The sequence below is a fragment of the Hyaena hyaena genome, unplaced genomic scaffold (assembly GCF_003009895.1).
Source record: "Hyaena hyaena isolate Hyena2069 unplaced genomic scaffold, ASM300989v1 scaffold_371, whole genome shotgun sequence".
Lineage (NCBI taxonomy): Eukaryota > Metazoa > Chordata > Mammalia > Carnivora > Hyaenidae > Hyaena > Hyaena hyaena.
The window spans coordinates 1,686,612-1,708,373 of NW_024081003.1; the positions used below are offsets into that span (position 1 = coordinate 1,686,612).

Sequence of the window (21,762 nt, forward strand, 5' to 3'; positions counted from 1 at the left end):
CATACCAGTTAATAAGCGGTGGAGATGAGGCTCTGTACCACTCCCTAGTCATCTGCAGAGGATCTTCATGCTCCAGGGACCAGTAAAAGGGACCCTTTGGGAGAGTTAAGGGAACATTAGAATGTCTATTTCAAAATTTCTTCTTTTAAAGATTCCCACTTGTGTTTTATGATGTGCATAATGTACTTACAATAGTACATGAATATGTTCTATAAAGATACATATAGTCAGTGGGTACTCAAGGATTGTAACTGATCAGTGCATGAAAAAAAAAATTAAGGGAGTATTTGCTGTACTCCCTCATACCTGTCTATTCTATTAAACTGGTGGTCACTGGTGTGTTCCTCCCTCTTTTAGCAGTTGCCTCAGCAAAATAACACTCCACTAATTGCAGTGATGTGTTTTGATTTTCCATCCCCAGAATTTAGTTGAGAAGGGTTTAGTTTGGAAAAAGAACAGTTCCCAGGCTTGAGCCAAAATGACAGGCCTCTAGAACCTTATGAGGCGATTTGACAAGATTTTTTTCTCTTTAATTTGTATCCTTCGATATTTCAATAACTTTATCCAATGATCAGTTTCCTTTTAACATTTCAGACAGACAGGCAGAACCAGTGTTTAATATAATTTAGGTCTGAAGGCTTGCTGTTAATGATCCCAACAATTTAACATCAACTGCTAGGGGTAGGGGAGACACATCCTTTTTGGCCTTTTTCGAAATACAGCTTCTCAAAGAGGAGAACCCCAACAAGTCAGCAGCCACGTTGTGACTGTGCTTCCGTTCTTCAGATTCCCATTCTACAAGTTTACTTTTATGATACTCCTCTAAGACCCGCTCTGCCCCTTCTCACAATGCACACACATACATAATGCTTTTCCAGGAATTGTTTTGGGTTCCGTAAGGGGGAGAGACTGATATGGTCCCAGATAAACAAATCTCAAAATGATAATGTGCATTTGAAAATCCACTTGTTTATATATTTTCAAAACAGGTGGAAGTCAAAGTAAACAAGGCAAAATGTACAAATTTGAAAGGACATTCAGATATCCGTGGAAAAGAATAGCTCAGAAGAACAAAGGACAGCATAACATTAAATGAGTCATCGTACTTTCCAAGAGAGTAAGACATTATTTTTGTTAGTTATTGCTTAATTCTTAGAACATTTGACATAAGGGCCTATTGATTGCTGGGGTGGGGGAGCTGCTCCCCTCTCATCGGTTGTTCGGGCTCCTGTGTGAGCCTAAGTGTATTTTTGTTATAATTTATCCACCTGTGCCTGTCAGTTCCTTCCAACTTGCCTCCTCCCGTGACAGTTTGGCTCATGTTTCTTCGTAAAGCTCTAAGCCAGTTATTAATAACAGCCCAGCGAGTCTCCTGATCTACCTAAGAGCATATGGTGTTTTTCACAAAAGAGAGATCATCTCCTTGACTTCGGACTTCGCTTATTAAGCCCCTGTACAGTAAGTTTTGGTTTTTAAAATATATGGCATTGAAAAATGTTGATGTAGGAGGGAAGTTTTGTGTAACTCCTGTTTGCTTCTTATAGGAGGGGAACACAGAAAGCTAACTGGGACTCTCAGAGACTCTTTCCCCTCACTGTGTTTCAACAGCTCTCCAATTTTTAGACAGCTTGTTGTAGATTAATGAATTAGAATTCTATTCCTCTCATTTCCTTCTGGCTAAATAAAGGTACGGGGAGAAGCAAGGGATTAATAATTCCTAAATTACTTGACCATGCCTTGTGGTATGTTCGGTATTGCTGTAGCTCCACTGGTTTCGAAGAGGAACCTCACATATGGAAAGTGTGTGCAAGGGAGAGCTTGGACGGGAGACTGGGTCTTGTCATTGTCCCATGTTTGAGATTTGGTTCAGACATTGCACCTGTCTTGCTCCAGCGATTCATTGCCTTCTTGTTTTCTTTTAGCCAAAGGCTTTGTCTTTTCAGCCTTCTTTATAATGGTTGCTTCTGAGAGTCCTGAAAAGTAAGTCACTGTGTTTTCTGTCTGGGAAAGGAGGACCTTGAAGCTCAGAAAGGCCAATGCCCTCCTCGGTCCTTATGAGCTGAGCAGAAACCAGACAATCCAGTCATTCTTCAGGACCAGGGGCTAATAGCTTCTTGTTTTGGTTACATATTTTCAGTGCTCTTGAACATGTGCATCAGGCTTCTAAATAAAATGTGTAAGAGAGATATAAGAGTGAATTGAAAGGAGGCAGATGCAGGCCTGGTGTTAAGCCCTGGCTTGGATTGCTAACAAACAAATTGTGTGAGCTTAAGCAAGTACTCAACCTCTCTGAGCCTCAGTTTCCCTCATTTATAAAGTAAGAGTCATAACCTCTTTTATAGGGGAGTGGGATTTACTCATAATGTATATAAGTAGCCAAGTATGGTAACATTATTTATGAAATCCCTCATTTGAATTTGTCCTGAATCTTCTTTTTTTTTTTTTTTAATGTTTTATTTATTTCTAGGAGAGAGAGAGACAGCGTGAGCAGGGGAGGGTCAGAGAGAGAGGGAGTCACAGACTGAAACAGGCTCCAAGCTCTGAGCTGGCAGTCAGCACAGAGCCCGACGCGGGGCTCGAACCCACGAACCGTGAGATCATGACCTAAGCGAAAGTCGGACGCTTAACCGACTAAGCCACCCAGGCGCCCCTGTCCTGAATCTTCTTAATATCTTGTTTGTTTCAAATTCAAGTTTAGGGCCCCCAGTGTGGTCTTTGATGGGAAATATTAATCTAAATGGTAGAGATAATAACTGGATTTTACTGCTTTTAAGAACTTCATCTTTAGGATGCATAAGGCCCGTGAATGTCAAGGATGACATATGGTTAGCAATTCGGGATATTGGGCTCTAGGTAAGATCAGTGATGGCAACAAACCTCCCCAAACAATCTCAGAGTGTAAGCTATTGTTTCCATAAACTTACCTACTCTACATTAGCCAGCATTCTAAAATTTTTCTTTTGGTTATGCACTTATGTGGCTTGAAGGGACCAGTTCCACCCCATTGCTAGCTCCATTCTGTGACTGGATGAGACAGAAAGTAAGGTTGTCTCAAAGAGTACCTGCTTCCCAAAGTGTTCCCCTGTAACTCAGGAGATGAGGTTTCTGCCTTCCTCTACAGGCTTTCATTATGCACAGTTTATTTTTTTATTCCTATTGTGTGCAAGACATAGTGCAGGTTAGTGTGCATCAATGAGCTCTGACTATACTAGGAGAAAGAAGTCATTTCACGTGGAATCCTGGTACCAGTTGGAATGGGCTTGTTCCATGGTACATGAGAAGTACAGGCAAAATACAGACAGGGCCCAGACTCCATAGGGCCTTCACACCAGAAACTGATTCACCAAAAACAGGCATTATTGGTCAGGCATCCCCTAGGAAGGCTGTACATTCTTGGAAAGTGATTCAGGGATTTTCAGGGCTCCTCATTAAGTTCACCTTCTAAGTAATGAGCTGGAGAGGCATAGAAGAATAGCACCTTAAAGTTGCATTTCATCCTCGCACCTCTACCCCCCACCTCCATGATCATTTCTTTTTTTTTATTTTTATTTTTTACAAATAGTTTATTGTCAAATTAGTTTCCACATAACACCCAGTGCTCATCCCCACAAGTGTCCTCCTCCATGCCCATTCCCCCTCCCCCCACATCCATCAGTCCTCAGTTTTTGTCAGCATTCAAGAGTCTCTTATGGTTTGCCTCTCTCCCTTTCCCCCACCATTTCCCCCCTTCTTCTTCCCCACGATCCTCTGTTAAGTTCCTCCTAATCCTCCTATACGTGCAAACATATGGTATCTGTCCTTCTCTGCCTGACTTATTTTGCTCAGCATAACACCCTCAAGGTCCATCCATGTTGCTACACATGGCCAGATTTCATTCTTTCTCATTGCCATGTAGTATTCCATGGTATAGATAAACCACATCTTCTTGATCCATTCGTCTGTTGATGGACACTTAGGCTCTTTCCATGTTTTGGCTATTGTGGAGAGTGCTGCTATGAACATTGGGGTACATGTGCTCCTATGCCTCAGCATTTCTGTATCCCTTGGGTAAATTCCTAGCAGTGCTATTGCTGGGTCCTAGGGGAGTTCTATTGTTAGTTTCCTGAGGAACCTCCACACTGTTTTCCAGAGGGGCTGCACCAGCTTACATGCCCACCAACAGTGTAGGAGGGTGCCCGTTTCTCCACATCCTCGCCAGCATCTAGAGTTCTCTGATTTGCTCATTTTAGCCACTCTGACTGGCGTGAGGTGGTATCTCAGTGTGGTTTTGATTTGTATTTCCCTGATGAGGAGGGATGCTGAGCATCGTTTCATGGGTCTGTTGGCCATCTGGATGTCCTCTTTGGAGAAGTGTCTGTTCATCTCTTCTGCCCATTTCTTCACTGGGTTGTTTGTTTTTCAGGCGTGGAGTTTGGTGAGTTCCTTATAGATTCTGGATATTAACCCTTTATCTGATATGTCATTTGCAACTATCTTTTCCCATTCCGTTGGTTGCCTATTAGTTTTGTGGGTTGTTTCCTTTGCTGTGCAGAAGCTTTCAATCTTGATGAGGTCCCAATCGTTTATTTTTGCTCTTGATTCCCTTGCCTTTGGGGATGTGTCAAGTAAGAAGTTGCTGCGGTGGAGGTTAAGGAGGTTGTTTCCTGCTTTCTCCTCTAGGGTGTTGATAGTTTCCTATCTCACGTTCAGGTCCGTTATCCATTTTGAGTTTATTTTTGTGCATGGTGTGAGGAAATGATCTAGTTTCATTCTTCTACATGTTGCTGTCCAGTTCTCCCAACACCATCTGTTAAAAAGGCTGTCTTTTTTCCGTTGGATATTCTTTCCTGCTTTGTCAAAGATGAGTTGGCTGTATACTTTTGGGTCCACTTCTGAGTTCTCAATTCTGTTCCATTGGTCTATGTGTCTGTTTTTGTGCCAATACCATACTGTCTTGATGATGACAGCTTTGTAGTAGAGGCTAAAGTCTGGGATGGTGATACTCCCGTTTTGGTTTTATTTTTCAGTATTACTTTGGCTATTCAGGGTCTTTTGTGGTTCCATACAAATTTTAGGATAGTTTGTTCTAGTTTTGAGAAGTATGCCGGTGCAATTTTGGTTGGGATTGCATTGAATGTGTAGATAGCTTTGGGTAGTAATGACATCTTAACTATATTTATTCTTCCTATCCATGAGCATGGAATATTTTTCCATTTCTTTGTGTCTTTTTCAATTTCCTTCAAAAGTTTTCTGTAGTTTTCATCATACAGATCTCTTGTATCCTTGGTTAGGTTTATTCCGAGGTATTTTATGGTTTTTTGTGCAATTGTGAATGGGATCGGTTTCTTGATTTCTCTTTCTGTTGCTTCATTGTTGGTGTATAAAAATGCAACCGATTTCTGTACATTGATTTTGTACCCTGCAACTTGGCTGAATTCTTGGATCAGTTCTAGTAGGCTTCTGGTGGAGTCTGTCGGGTTTTCGATGTAGAGTATCCATGATCATTTCTTAACTGAGCACCTATTTTGTTCTCAACGCTGTGCTAAATGCTGGAAATACAATTCTACCTCTAAAAAGGCCACAGACTTTAACTTGAAATTCTGTTCTCCAACTTAGTCATCAACCTTCTCAGCTAAAGTTGATTCCAAAAAGCAGTTAGCCAGTTTCTGAAATCAAACCGGCACCTTAATGAATCAAAAACTGCCAACAGTGAATTTATGCAGAATGTGTGTTGCAGGCCAAGAGAGTAGTTTGGAAGGTTTTTGCCAGATGCCTTTTACCGTTCCCACGGGTGCAGACATTCTCCACTCTCCTCCACTCGCCAGATCCGAACTTAGAGGCATGGTTTGACTCTACGAATCCTGCAGATAAAAAACACAAACCTAACAAAGAGACACTCCCCGTCTCACTCTTGCTTCCTCACGTCATGGTGGGACAGTCATTGGATGCACTGCTGTGCTGGGGCTTCCTGCTGAGACCTTGCAGGGCTGGTCCTCATCCAGGCTCCGGGCAGTTCATCTGGCCTTGTAAGCCTGCTTTACAGCGTGATTCATGCACAGGGTTGGGGAACTTGGCAGGAAGAAGGCTGATAACATTTTGATTATTCTGGTTCCAGAAGATTTCTTAATGTGAAATGCCTGTAACGGGGCGATTTATGTCTTCTTAGGGGCCATGTACAATCTATTTGGGGCAGGAATGTGGCAGTGGGAAATCTCAACCTTCAGAAGTCTGGGTAATGGATGATTTAAAAAAAATTTTTTAATGTTTTATTTATTTCTGAAAGAGAAAGAGAGAGAGACAGTGTGAGCAGGGGAGGGTCAGAGAGAGAGGGAGACACAGAATCTGAAACAGGCTCCAGGCTCTGAGCTGTTAGCACAGAGCCTGACTCAGGGCTAGAACCCACTAATCGTGAGATCATGACCTGAGCTGAAGTCGGACACTTAACCAACTGAGCCACCCAGGTGCCCCCAAACATCTCCTCTTAATCATCCATTACCCAGGGGCTTGGAGCTGCTTCATATTCTGTGTCTCCTTCTCTCTCTGACCCTCCCCTGCTCACACTGTCTCTCTCTCTCTCTCTCAGAAATAAGTAAAACATTAAAAAAAATTTTTTAAGAGGAGGTGTTTTTTCATGCGTAGAAAAATAGTTCATTTTAGGGCCAACATGCGCACATAAAACATTTGAGGAATGGTAATGGATTGCCCAGGAAGGCCCAAACTTCACGGGTCTAGGAATCCAGCCCTCCCCAGGGAATCAGGTGGACCCTTGTGAGTGCTTCCAGGCAAGCCAGCACCCTGCTGCCCACAGGTCTGCACACCTGCCTCAACTTCCCAGTGCTTTCCATGTCTTGGTCCATTTGTTTCCTCTTATTCATCTGAGTCACTCTTCTCTTTTCCCGGTAGTTGGGCTGCAGGGAAGTGGTCATCCTTCTGATTCTGCTGCTTCACTGTAAAACCACTATTGTATCGAGTGCCAGGTGGCATGCTGGGCTCTTACCTTTTTCCAGTCGTGAGATACTGTAGTGGCTAAGGCTTTGGAGCGGACAGACCTTCAATCAAATCCCTGTTATCCCTGGCGTGTGACCTTGAATATTTTATTTAACCTCTCTGCTCTTCAGTTTCCCTAACTGAGGAAATAGGAGTGTTAATTACTCATGATATAAGGTTTTATGAGATTTAAATCAAAGCATATGCCGGCACTTCCTAATGATAGATAGTTGCAAATAAAATCCTTTCAGCCCCTGTAAGACAGATGTTATCTCTGCTCTCCAGATAGGGTAGCAGATGAGGTTAATGCCAGGTCCAGGGCTACAAGGTAATACGAGCCAGAACCAGGATCTGAAACCAGTTCCGTCTGTCTCTAAACCTATGCTGTCTCCTCGCTCCACTTTGCTGACTGACCATCTGTGACAAAACACATTTTTTTTTTTTTTTAAATCGGAGTCCACTTCATCAAGTTCTGGCCTCGTGAGTCTGACCTGCCAACTGTTCCAGGTTTCGCTGTGACTCACTTTGTTTCGGACTCTCTGGTCTTACCTTGGCCTGCATCAAAGAAGCACGGAGGCGATGAAGGTAGACTCTCTCCAAGGGGCCAAGTCTGGCGAAATGCAGAATCCAATTTATCTGAAATGTCAGAAAACGGATGAGATGATTATGATAGTACTTTGGAACAAAAGTATCTGGGGAGCCTCGGGCAAGTCGCTCTGCTTCCTGTACGTCTCTGGGCCTCATTTGTCCAAGGGGAAGTTTACGAAATCTCAGAAATCTCTTCCAGTGCCAACATTTCCGCCGTATTTCGGACCTTTCTCTACTATTGTTTTTCTTAGCTGGAAACAGAAAAATCAGTTGGAAATCCTGTCTTAATCAGGAAACAAGGAACAACAATCATGTCTACAATCATTTTAAGTGTAAAGCCATATGTCCCTTATTATGATTCTCATTCAGCAAGCTTTCTCTCATACAAGACTCATATCGTTGATGAATTAATTTCTCAGGTTTCTGTTCAATTTCCTTTCTTACATGATTCAGCTTTGGGCAGAATCTAATGCTGCCTTACCTAGTTCAGCAAATGCAACTTGAACACAAATTTTAGAAACTTACCTAACACACAAAATCCGTTTACCATTGACTAGGCCTGAGTTTTTAGTTAACTTCTGAATGACCTAAATTTGAAGAGTCACCTGCCACACCAGCATCCACTTCTGGAGTCTTAAGGGGACAAATCTCCTAGTCGCCATCTCGACAAGACATTCCTATCCTAAAATCCCATATTTCTGGTGCCAAATTTCTGTTGCCTTCTAACAACTTGACTTGGTTCCCTAATTACAAGCAAAAAAAAACAAATACAGAAGCAAAAACACCATCAAGCCATAGTTCTCATATGATTTATCAAGTTTCTAAAAGATAATTTGATTGAAGATAAGTTTTATGAGAAAGAGACATTTTCTATATAGAGACAAACAGCATCCAACTTTGGGATTTTATTTTTAAAATATTTGCTGGAAAGGTAGACTTAACATATGTGCTTTTCTTATTGTAATTGTCATTTAAACAAAATGAATTTTCAGTCTTCTGAAAAAGCCTCTACTTTACGTGCAGTTATTACATTGTTATTTGTTGAAAGTGAATTTGTGTCATATACTACGAGGCACTGGGATTCAGGGTAGGTAATGCTGTCCTCACTTGCTAAGAAGCCAGCAACAGCCTACGGGTGGTGTATGCTAACAGATGACCATAATACAGGGTAGAGAAATGCAGTGTCATAGATGAGTTGTCTTAAATTCTGTCTGAGGAAGTCAAGATGGATTACAGAGGGGGTACTGCTAAATTTCAAAGGATGAATAGATTGTGTGATGGTTTTATGTGTTTAGGTGTTTAAGGAGAAACTGAGAAGAACAATTCATTCAAGGGATACCATCTAGGAGGTAATATACTAGAATATAATTAATAATAATTATCATTGCTGGTTATGTGCACTTGTCAGGCATAACTATCATCTCATTTCATTCTCATACTGCCATAAGAAATAGGTACTATTATTTTCATCCTCTTTTTATAGAAGGGCTAACTAAGGCATGGAGTTCATATAACTTGTCCAAGGTCTCATGATAAGTGGTAGATTTGAGTGAAACCCCATCAGTCTGATTCCAGACCCATCTCTCAACCACCATGGCCCGAAAACATTCTTGTTATTTCTTTGTATAGCTAATGTTAAGGAGGTCATGGGGAAAAACTTGTTAGTCACAAGTTGATCAGTGGGTAGATAGCAAAGTAATAATAAACAAGAATAAAATCGCAAATCAGAGAGCTGATAAAATGGGTTTAAAAATCTCTACTTTCAGCAAACCTGGTTGCTAGATAGTAAGCTCACATTGGTAGTCTGTGAGTGTCCCACTTACAAAGACCAGATTATTTTGACGTGAATCAATGAACAACTGACTGTTGTATAGATATCCTGGCAAGTTCAGGGTTCTCTCTCAGAATTGCAAGACTTTCCATCCCATTATTCAACTAGCGGTTCACATACACAGAAAAGAGCCAGGACCGAAGAGGAACAGTGGCCATTAATAGTAATGTGGATATTTCCATTTCATTATGGTCAATTTCCATTGTAATACATACCTTTTCAAAAATAACTTTTCTTTCTTTTTTAATTTTTTAATGTTTATTTATTTATTTTGAAAGAGAGAGAGCATGAGCAGGGTAGGGGCAGAGAGAGAGGGAGAGAGAATCCCAAGCAGTCTCTAAGCTGTCAGCACAGAGCCTGGATGCAGGGCTCAAACCCACAATCTGTGAAATTGTGACCTGAGCTGAAATTAAGAATCGATGCTCAACTGACTGAACCAGCCAGGTGCTCCTCAAAAGTAACTTTTCATTTGAAAACACTAACAAATCTATGTAGTTGAAAGATGGTGCCATCTGGGGACCGGAGTCCAGGCTTAGTAGAATCTAGGATCCAGCACAGAATACTGAGTGGCCTTAGGTAGTTGCACCCTCTCCTAATAGCACATAATCACAACCTGACACATGCTAGAGCCTCAATAAATAGTGATTATTGTACTTTACTTAAGAGACCTATTAAATAAAAATGGACAGATTTCCATTATGTGTCATTTTTAAACATATTTCTCCAGGGAGCTTTGTTCAATATTATCTTAACCATTAGATACTGATGGAAACAGGAGTAGGATTAGCACATTCTTGTCAAAATAGAAAATATTTTTGAAATATGACTCAAGAGCTTAAGACTATAAACTTGAATCCAATGAAAAGTGTTTTTCTTTTGATTGAAAAAGAGACTTTCCAAAGTATGTTCTGTTCTTTGTCTTGACCAAGAATCCATGCCTAATAAGGGGAAATAGTAGAGGTCGAAAGAAATTGAAAAAATGATGAATCTTACTGGAGGGCCAAGCCATTTAGCAAATGTACTCTTCTGATGGTCATAGAAGTCAGAGTTGATTTGAGAAGCCCTATTTTATATAAAACCAAGATTGTAAAGGTTTTAAAGGCAAGAACCTACAAGCTGATGGCAAGGTGAAAACCAGGGAATACAGTAAACTTCAACTCCCAGAGACCAAAGTTTATTGTTACTCGTCGTTTGTCTAACTTACTTTGTGGGATACCACTTTTCAAACATTCAATAAACAATGAACATTATTTGGACTATTAGTGGGGTCAGAAGATAAATACAAGTTTAAAAAACTAGATAACAGAGCATTTTCAGTACAGCATTCTATAAAATAATAAATTGATTCCCAATTCCTTCTGGAAATAAGGAAAAGAAAGGTAGGTAGAGGCATTTGAATGAGATAATAAATAATTTTCAGTCATCTGAAATTTCAACATGAAATATATTTGGCCCATAATAATCTGATGTCTTATATTAGAAATTGGAGGTGATATTATTTTAGTTATGATTTTTTTGAATATCACATTCAAGATAAGACCACAGTCTTGAGATAGTCGCACTCAATATGCATGTTATATCCAATAAAAACACTAGAAATCACTTTTTTCCCCTGAAATTTGCTGCTCTTAAATAGTTGTTTCCCCCAAAAGGAATGTCCCTCCAATCCTGAAGAAAAAACATGATTATGAAGCTTCTAGGTAAGTAAGAACTAATTAGGCAAAATGTAAATCAAAGTGTAGTTACACTCATAGTTTTAATCCACAGAAAATCTGGGTACATTAGTAAACTTGTGATGTTACAAATCTACATCCTTCCAATGATTTAGATCTCGAAACAGATCTATCATCAAGCAGAACCAAACAGGAACTGCCCATATTCCTGTTTATCGTGAGCACTTTGAATGACACAAGAACATGTGTTTTAGCAAAAGAGACCTAGAATGAACTCAAGGAAAATTAAATTTGTCAGTGAAACACTTTAATTAAAAGTATGTAGTTTGTATTTTTCATATAAATTGCATATTTTTATTAAAATGTTTCACTGATAGATCTAATTTTCCCAAGTTCATTGTTTAAGTGATTGTTTTGACAAAAATAAAATCAGTATACATTACTTTTCAATATATGGAGAAGGAAGAGGGCTGGCAGTTTTGAAGCTACTTTCCTGATTTTCTAAAAGAAGCAACATCTTTTAATTTTTTTATTAAAATTTTTAAAAATGTTTATTCATTTTTTTTCTTTTTTTTTTTTTACAAATAGTTTATTGTCAAATTAGTTTCTACATAACACTCAGTGCTCATCCCCAAAGTGCCCTCCTTCATGCCCATCCCCCCCTCCCCCCCACATCCATCAGTCCTCAGTTTTTGTCAGCATTCAAGAGTCTCTCATGGTTTGCCTCTCTCCCTTTCCCCCACCATTTCCGCCCTTCTTCTCCCCCTTGTTCCTCCGTCAAGTTCCTCCTAATCCTCCTATACGTGCAAACATATGGTATTTGAGAGACAGAGAGAGACAGAGCATTAGCTGGGGAGGTTCTNTGCTGTCTCTCTCTCTCTCTCTCTGAACCTCCCCTGCTCATGCTGTCTCTCTCAGAAAAAAAAAAAAAAATGAATAAAAATCACATATAGTCCTTCTTTCCGAACTCGGCCACTGTGATCATTTCTAGATCTTTCTCGGTTTTTTTCTTTTAATACTTCACTTGTGAAGTCTAACATACATATAAAAAAAGCACATAGCACTTAACATGTACAGTTTGTCAAGTGGTTAAAAGTGTAACCACCATACAGGACAAGAAATGAAACAGTGCTGGATGCTCCTCATCACGCCCACCCCCTCTTTCCCTCACTGACCACTATCCTGGCTTATGGTAGCCAGTCCCTTGCTTTTCTTGATAAATTTACCTCCTACACTGTTGCTACCCACATATGCACCCCTAAACTGTGCACTTTTAACTCTATTTCCTTGCTTTATGTAAATATGTGTACACTGTGTATTTTCTTTGGTGCCTTGCTTTTTAAAACTTCAATATTATGATTGTAAAATTTACCCCTGCTGTTGTACATAGCTGTAGCTTTATTTTCATTATTGTATAATATTATGAAATAATCCATTTATCTAATAATAGGTGTTTGGGTTATTTCTAAGCGGAGAATATTATGAACAATGTTTGGATCTCTGTCCTGGTGTAGGATTTCCATGCATCAGGTATACATCTAGAAGTGTAATGGGTGGGTCATAAGGTATGTCTCTTAATGTTATTTAAATGTTTAAACATAATTTTCTAAGTAGCATTTTTATTATCTCATAGTTGCAATAACCATCATTTCATTGGATAAATAAACTTCCATTTGTGCTTAAATTTATAGCCTGCTCTTTTGTAATAAATGTACTCCTCCACTTTCTAACTTGTTCATAAAAATGATATAAAATCTTAAAACTTCTAGGATTTATAACAGACATAGAAGTGCATGGGCTATGGTCTTAAACAATTTATTCATTGTCATAGAAGATACTGAAGCAAATATATTTAAAATAATTTTTAGGGAAGTTTTTGAGTGATATTTGACCTATAACACTGCATAAGTTTGAGGTGTACAACATATGGATTTTATACGCTTAAATTACAGTATGATTGCCATAGTAGTATTAACTAACCCCTCTATCACATCACATAATTATCATTTCTTTTAGTATTGAAAACAATTAAAACCTGGTCTCTTGGCAAGTTTAATGTTTATAATACAGTTTTATTGTCTATAATCACTGTACTGTGTTTTAGGTCTCAAGAACTTACCTAGTAGTTCCAAGTATGTATCTTTAAACAACATCTCTCCCATTCCACCACCTCCTGAGAATTTTTGTTTAAAAAGTATGATGAATGTTTGCCCTGCCAGGAAAATCCTAGACTTCAGCTTAACTTTTCTGTTAAAGGTTCAGTTTTTAGCTGTACAATTCTGTGATAAATTAAAATTACACTGCCATATTTTCCAAAGTCTAGTCTTTGAGATCTTCCTGACTTCCATGAGAGTAATTTTAGAGTTTCTCCAAGCAGGCTCCCTGATCCTCCACTCCATACAGTACCTCACTATCCAGTAAAACCTTTTAATGTGCTTCGACATAGGAACCAAGGTTGCTAAGACACCACCTGCGCTGAATGCACTTTGTTCTAGCAAAAGCTTACAGAGAGAAAACCAAGGAGCCGTGATATCTACCACTACCCGGGATTAAGTCAGGTGAGAAATAGATTTCTACTCACTCTTCAGTCCCCACCAGCTGTCTGGTCTTTCTCTCACTTCCTATTTTGGTCTCTTGCTGTTGTTGAAGGAAACTCAGGGTGTCCCTCAGAGCACAGATTAAAGAAATACAAGTTTGGAGCCATGGCTATAGGAGGGAAGGAAAGGCATTTTGGAAACCCATATGCTATTCTCACTCCTTGTTTCTGAAACATAGGAAAGAGGAATTGTTGAATGTTGGGGAAATCCTAGATGTTTACTTTGCCAGTATCTGCTGTATAATTTGGGGCACTCCATTCCCTCCTCCAGGAATGGGGCTGATTATTACAGAAATTAATCAAGGTTGCTATGATGGGAGAAGGCAACACTGCATAAACTTAATTTATTCACACCCCTCTCGTTCTCTCCTGCATTCAACCTGCCTTTTGTTTTTTTAGTAAAAATAGCAAAAAATATTCTCCTACCCCAATATTGCCACTTTAAAAATTTTTTAAGTTTATTTATTTATCTTGAGAGAGACAGAGACAGCATGAGTGGGAAGGTGAGAAGAGAGAGGGAGAGAGAAGTCCCAAGCAAGCTCTCTGCTGTCAGTGCAGAGCCTGATGCGGGACTCAAAACTCACAGATGGTTAAATAATGACCTGAGCCGAAACCAAGAGTCAGATGCTTAACCAACTGAACCACCCACATGACCCCCAATATTGCCATTTTTACAAAGTACTGATGCTCCTTTTAAGTTGAGTATATAAAAGGAACTTTGATGCAAGGCTTTGAAAATTACTTGATTTATTTGACCTTGCATTCCTGAAAAAGGAGTTCAGAATGGTTCTAAACTTCCTACCTGACAGGCATTTGGTAAAATGTTCCAACAGTGTGCTAAACAGAGCACATGTTAATAATACCTTTTAAAATTCCACAATAGTTTTGGAAAGCATTTTAAAATAAAATATTTTATTTTTAAAAATTGTTTGATTAACACAGAAATGTGGAGGAAATTAAGTGTTTGATATTTTAAGTGACCAAAATAATGAGAAAGAGGATTTTGATGAAAGATCAAGAAAATTAAAAAGAACTTTTGTTGTTTAATTTTAAAAAGTTTTATCATCTGCTTTTTTTCCATGTGTCCAAATGCTCATTTCCTTTTAATACTGCCCATACAAGTTGGAAGAATGGCAATTCCACGATGCCAGTATACATGATTGTAAATAACTTTGTAGAGAAGATTTCATGAATAAACTAATTACTGATAACATGACAAGAGAGTGGTCATTCTAATGGCTCTTTGAGCTGTTTCTTTTTGAACAAAAGGCATGTTTTCCATGTAGAAAAATGTATGATTATGATATAAAATGGCCAGAGTGAGTCAGTTGAAAATATTTTAATTCATTGGGGAGAAAAGTATTTTAATTTATTAGTGGGTTACAAATGTGTCCAAATGTTTCCTCATTACAATTTATTTACAGTGCACATATTCAATTGAGTTTAAAGAATCAAGATTGTAAATATTAAAGAATCAAGATTATAAATATATTTACTGGAAGATATTTTTCTCTTTCTTTCTTCCAGGGAGCAAGAGCAGCCTGGATATGATGTGTAAAAACTGGATATTAATGTTTGCTACTTCTCCTACAAGTCTGGAGGATGAAATTGTTGGAAGACTTCTAAAAATTTTATTCGTTATCTTCATTGACTTTATGTCTGTTATATATGTTGTTATAACTTCCTAAGGAGCTGCCTTTCCTTACTTTACATGTAAATTTCACATTAATTCTAGTGAATAAAAATTTGTAGTTTAATACATTGATTTTGATCTGCAATTGTTCTAGAAGCCAACAGGACACTACAATAAAAATAATACTGTGTATTGTTTACTACCTTAAGGTTTATAAAACATAAAAATTGATATGGAGGTATTTTTTTTTCCAAAAACCTATACTACTGAGTCATAAAACTTCTTGATTTTTTAACATGATTGTGATTTGGTAGATTGTCTAAAATTTGTAGGTGTAATTATGATTGATCTTTTCAGGATACTTACTTATGTGGAATTTTATATGGTTCTATTTTTAACACACCAAGCTTAACATATGAAAAGCTTTCCATAAGGAATCCCAAAAGTTTATACTCATTTTCTTATACATGTATCTCATCTGCGTGGAGGTAAAGATATGGTTTTCTTAACTCTGGACAATTTTACATTTCTATCAACAAAAACTAGGAAGGAGATTCTTTTAAGAAAATAGAACTTCTAACAGAGGAGAGAAAACAGGTGGAATGTATGTTGATTTTCTATTTGGGTCTAAACGCTCCCAGTGTGTCATTCAACATAAGGCTCGCAATAATCCCAGGAGGTGGGTTCGTTGCCCTCATTTTACAGAAGAGAAAAGGGAATCTTGGGAGAAATATGCTTGCTTGAGACACAAACCAAGAAGCAGCAGACCCAGGTCTTGGACCTTTGCAATCCAAGTCATGTTGCTATCCCAAGGTCAATAATAAGACAAGTGTGGTTAAAAACCAATCTGTAGGGCTCCACTTTTTTTCATGGTAATGTTTTATTCAAGACACTAAGGCTATATTTTAGCATTGCTAAATATTTTCTTATTCCAAATTTAAAAATCTTTTATCAAAAAGATAATTTACCGTGTTTGACAATGCATTCTCTTCACTTGTTTCCTTGATTTCCTCATTTTCTGAGAGTGTTAAAATATAACTGTTCAATTTCTGCTTCTTAAGCTTCTGAAAAGCAGAGGTAACTCTGTCCTTTAGCCCTTCTGACTTTTTACATTGGACACAGATGCTTCACAAAATTCTGATTTCTTCCATGTGATGACCATTGTCTCAGGTTTGGCCCAATCATTAATGCAAGATTTCATAAGAGGCCTAATGAAGTGTGAAAGGAATCTGGGACCTTTGAGACTTATTACTTAACTGACTCTTACTTAACCTTTCAGCGGTGTTGTATATTTAACCATAAGCCAAATAGAGTCAAACTATTTGAACTTTTGCTGTAACAGAAAATCCTGGGTTTTTTTTTCCTACGTGATATATTCACACCCTTCCTTTTGGATATAAGGGTCACATCCTGTTGATGTGATGTGTTTCTCCCCAATTCCCTCAACTTGGGATTTGTTTGGGCCTATTATCAGGTTACTGGCAAGAAAGTAAAGTCATTCCATCTTCTAAAAATTGGTCCTCCACCTCCACCCCCACCCTGTGTGCTTAGAGGACATGGTAGGAAGCATTGACTCTGAAGCTAGACTGGCTGGGTCCGAATCTTGGCTTCACCTCTTAACAGTTCAATGATCCTATGTTTCCCCTTCCTTACCTACAAAATAAGTGTCTATGTCGTAGGTTTGTAGAGAGGATGAAAGGTAATTACTACAAAGTGCTTAGCACAGTGCTTGCTCTATGGAAAACCTGCAACTATAGTCAGTTGGTGTTATCAGCATCTTCAGCTGGAATCAGATGACTTGGCTTCCTTCAAGCTGAAAGCTAGAGGGTTTCAGTCACCTACCTGTTCTACACTTCCCCTTTGCCCTTCGAATGACCTCACATTGACCCATTCCCTTAGCCAGAGACTGTGATGGTTTTCCACTGGTCCCTAGCATAGTTCTGAGAAGGTGTAGGTCTAACTGGTAGACCCTGCAAGACTCCTTTTGGTTATGTTATTTTGGACCTGGCAATTACAACTGGATATAATATGACTAGAGACAACAAAGGAAAACTGATAAATATCTTTTTGCAATAAGTAATCAGAGCTTAATATGCAAGTGTTGGGCTTTTTAATTGGAAATACAGCACTTTTTTTTTTCTTCACTCTTCACAAATATTCGTTCATTGCCTTTGTGCCAGGCATGGTCCTGAAAAATCAGGTCAAAGTAGTGAACAAAACATAGTTCCTGTTCTCAGGGAGTTCGTAGTCCAGCGGTGGTGGTGGTGGTGGTGGTGGGGAGTGAGTGGATACCTAAATGGTGCAACTATAAATGGGAGAAATCGGGGGGGGGGGATATTCCTGGGCTGTTATGAAAGTTGTGGCAGAGCACGTTCTGGGGGACAGCCAGGGGCAACAAGTCCTGGGGTGCTGCTAGCATGCAGAACCCTAGCTCCCCCCAAGACCTTCTGAATTCAGAAGCTGCATTGTAATCAGATCCCCAGTGATTCATACAGGTTGACAAGCACTTATGTAGAGGGAGGCTCACTGGACTAAGTGTTCCTACTGCCTGGCTACTGGAAAAACATGTGACCTCTGGGCAAGTTGTTTAACCTCTCTGGGTCTCATAATCTTCCTCCATTAAAATAGAACAGAATGAAGAAAACCCAAAAATGGCTTTAAGACTACCTGCTCTGCATATCACACAGAAATACTGTGAGTTTTAAGCGAACTGAACTGAAACACATAGAAATGCATAACGGAAAATAGTTACATAAATCTAAGATGTTGTAACCACCAAGAAGACAGGAGGAGCTCTGTGTGATAAGGGACCTGTGACTCCCATCAGGAGAACTGGAAAAGATGTTCTCATAAATGGCAACAGTATCCACTGCATGGAGGTATGTCTGCAGCCTGGATTAGGTAACATGTTTTTTCTTGGATAAATTTCTGTAGAATTTCATGGAACTTAATGTCCACAAGCACTGTTATAATCAACCCTTCTGCTGAACTGGATGCTTTTTTTTTTTTAACTTGTACTAACGCATATGAATTTTCTGGCCATACATGAACTCAGGTGTCTACATGCTGCTAATTTCATAATCTCTCTTGATACCAATGCAAGTGGCCTTGCATCCTTCCCAGTTCCGTGGTCCTTGAAGAATTTGAGAAGAGAGGTCAGAGGTTGCCTGTTAGGGTCCTAGTAATCTATAAATGGCAATTCCTGGAGTTGGAATGCACTGTGCTAAGTGCTTTGCATACACTATGTAATTTAATCTGCACTAACAGATCTATGAGGTATTTGCGTTTTGCAGATAAGGGGATACAGGCTCAGAGGAATTAAAGGCCCAAACACATAGGATATGGTGATTGTGGTGATAGAGCTAAAAGTGAGAGAACCACGACGCTCCACTGAAAACTATCTGCCTCTAGAACACTGCTCTTGACCATTCGGTTATATGCCAGAGATGTTAACTACCTCACTGGCTCTTCATTTGAAAGGGCAAGAGGTATGCACTAAATGAGGCATCTCAATCCTACAAGTAAAATACAACCTGTTGCATACAAGCTATTGTGTTGCAATGTATTGACTATTCACCTTACAGACAACTCACTTTTCTAAGGCTTCTGTATGTAATAAAATGGCACACGTGCTCAACTCTCCAGTGGTTGAGCTCCACTGTTTGATGTTATCTAATAAGAAGTCAGTCTTTACAAAAGGGAGTTTTGGATCATTGTTCTACATTCAACATACAATGAAATTTAAGTTGTGTCCATAAAATCAGTTAATGAGAATTTTTTAATGAATGAAAAATCTCAAATACTATTTTGGGCAATTTGCTCCCAAAGAACTGATAAAAAGTGACATCTTGATAAATGTGCCATTTGCTGGGGCTTTTATTAAGAATCTTCTGAGTGACAAGCACCTACAACATATGCAGAACTTAAATGTTCACTTGAATGATGACTTACAAAAAAAAATAATAAGCCATACAGCCATTCTGAATTAGAGGGGACAGTAGGTAACTCTGGCATAGGATTGGGTTGCACTGCTTCTGTAGAGGCTGGGGTGAAGATTCGAGACATGATCTTAAATGTCTGGTGTTTGTGGGGTGTCTGGGGGACTCGGTTAGGTGCCCAACTTTGGCTCAGGTCATGATCTCACGGTTTGTGGGTTTGAGCCCCACGTCAGGCTCTGTGCTGACAGCTTGGAGCCTGGAGCCTGCTTCAGAGTCTGTGTCTCCCTCTCTTCTGCCCTCCTCCACTCACACACTGTCTCTCCCTCTCTCTCTCAAAATAAATAAACATTAAAAAAAATTTTTTTTAATTTGTGGTGTTGTGTGACCACATAGACCAGGTTTTTGTTCTGGTCTGCTCTCTGTATGACTGTTATTTGCTAAGCTTCCTGGGAGCAGTCCTACTAACGGAGCTGAGCAGGCTGAAGGCAAGTTGCCATGTAGGCCAGTCTGGGATCAGCAGTGAGTCCAGACTTATTTATAAACCCACAGGAAAGGCCCCTTGAGTGTGCTCCTCTGTCCTGACCTGGGACCATGGCAAGAGAAGATTAGCGAGAGAGCACAGGAGGTCCTGAATGGCCAACTGGGTTTCCAGCCTGAACCATTTGCTGTTTTAGCCAAGAGCTTGTTACAGACTGTTTTCTGGATGATCAGTGTCCCTGGACTGGTGAGATCTCAAGGTACAGAGACTGACCTTTTGGATGTTGTTTACGAAGTTGATTATGGCTTGCACCATGGAGAGCATCTGCTCAATAAACATTTAGCAAGCACTCATTGCCTATCGGGTGGTGGTGTAGGTATCAGGAAAGACCGTGGGCCCTGTGCTCATGGAGTGTGCTTTCTGGTGGGGGAGGGAGACACCAGTCTGATAAAGTCATGAGAATCTCAGGTAATACTGTGTTGTGAAGAAAGCAAAGCAATGAGAGAGGGTTTGTGTGGGGTAAAAGTACTTTAGCTACAAGGACCTAAGAAAGTGACATTGGAGAGGAACTTGGGTGGCTCAGCTGGATAAGCAACACACTCCTGCTTTTGGCTCAGGTCACGACCTCATGGGTTCGTGAGTTTGAGTCCCGCATCAGGTTCTGCACTGACAGTGTGGAGTTGGCTTCGGATTCTCTCTGCTCCTCCCCTATTGGTTCTCTCTCTCAAAATAAATAAATACATAAAACTTTATTTTTTTATGTTTTTATTTATTTCTGAGAGAGAGAGAGAGAGAGACAGCATGAGCAGGGGAGGGTCAGAGAGACAGAGAGACACAGAATTTGAAGCAGGCTCCAGGCTCTGAGCTGTCAGCACAGAGCTCAATGTGGGGCTCGAACCCACGAACCATGAGATCATGACCTGAGCTGAAGTTGGACGCTCAACCAACTGAACCACCCAGGCGCCCCTAAATATATAAAACTTTTAAAAAAGCAATATTGGAGCAAAGTATCGGTCAATGAGGAACCAGCTAGATGGAGAACTGGTGGTAAAGACTTCAGTACAAAGAACAGTAGGTACAAAGGTTGAGGTAGGCAGAACTCAGCACATTAGGAAGGCCAGTATGACTACAGCTTAGAGAACAAGTAGGGAGTTAGTTTTCCAGCATTGATAAAAATCAGCTTCTACATAAATTCCCTGACATTAGTTCCACACCTGGATGGTTAGTGAAACTTTCTCATGGCAAACTATAAAAAGAATGTGAGCATATCTCATATTCTGCATCCTTTGTACTGGCAAACATCGCAGTGTACGGTAAACAAGAATCCCTCCCTGTCTGGGGATTACCATTTTTCCATGGTTATTCTAGGATGATTGTGTCTGCTCCTAATTTGTCACAATGTTAGTCAGCTTCACAGCTTTACTCATTAATTTTAAAAGCTATGTTTTTAGGACAGTTTTTTTTTTAAGTTTATTTATTTTGAGAGAGAGTACACACATGATGTGGGGGGAAGGGCAGAGAGAGAGAATCCTTTTTTTTTTTTTTTCAAATAGTTTACTGTCAAATTAGTTTCCACATAACACTCAGTGCTCATCCCCACAAGTGTCCTCCCCCATGCCCATTCCTCCTCCCCCCACATACATCAGTCCTCAGTTTTTGTCAGCATTCAAGAGTCTCTCATGGTTTGCCTCTCTCCCTTTCCCCCACCATTTCTCCCCTTCTTCTCCCCCTTGTTCCTCCGTCAAGTTCCTCCTAATCCTCCTATACGTGCACACATATGATATTTGTCCTTCTCTGCCTGACTTATTTCGCTCAGCATAACACCCTCAAGGTCCATCCATGTTGCTACACATGGCCAGATTTCATTCTTTCTCATTGCCATGTAGTAGTCCATGGTATAGATAAACCCCATCTTCTTGATCCATTCGACCGTTGATGGACACTTAGGCTCTTTCCATGTTTTGGCTATTGTTGAGAATGCTGCTATGAACATTGGGGTACATGTGCTCCTATGCATCAGCATTTCTGTGTCCCCTGGGTAAATTCCTAGCAGTGCTAT

General features: G+C 39.7%; 1 protein-coding gene across 1 annotated transcript; it reads left to right on the forward strand.

Moving 5' to 3' along the window:
- Positions 1-1,409: 1,409 nt before the first annotated feature.
- Positions 1,410-15,413, forward strand: MRLN (myoregulin). The gene is made up of 3 exons (XM_039250511.1): positions 1,410-1,458; positions 13,505-13,616; positions 15,182-15,413. Exon 3 carries the CDS (start codon positions 15,202-15,204, stop codon positions 15,340-15,342), a length of 141 nt encoding a protein of 46 aa, XP_039106442.1. The 5' UTR covers positions 1,410-1,458; positions 13,505-13,616; positions 15,182-15,201; the 3' UTR covers positions 15,343-15,413.
- The last annotated feature ends 6,349 nt before the right edge of the window (positions 15,414-21,762 follow it).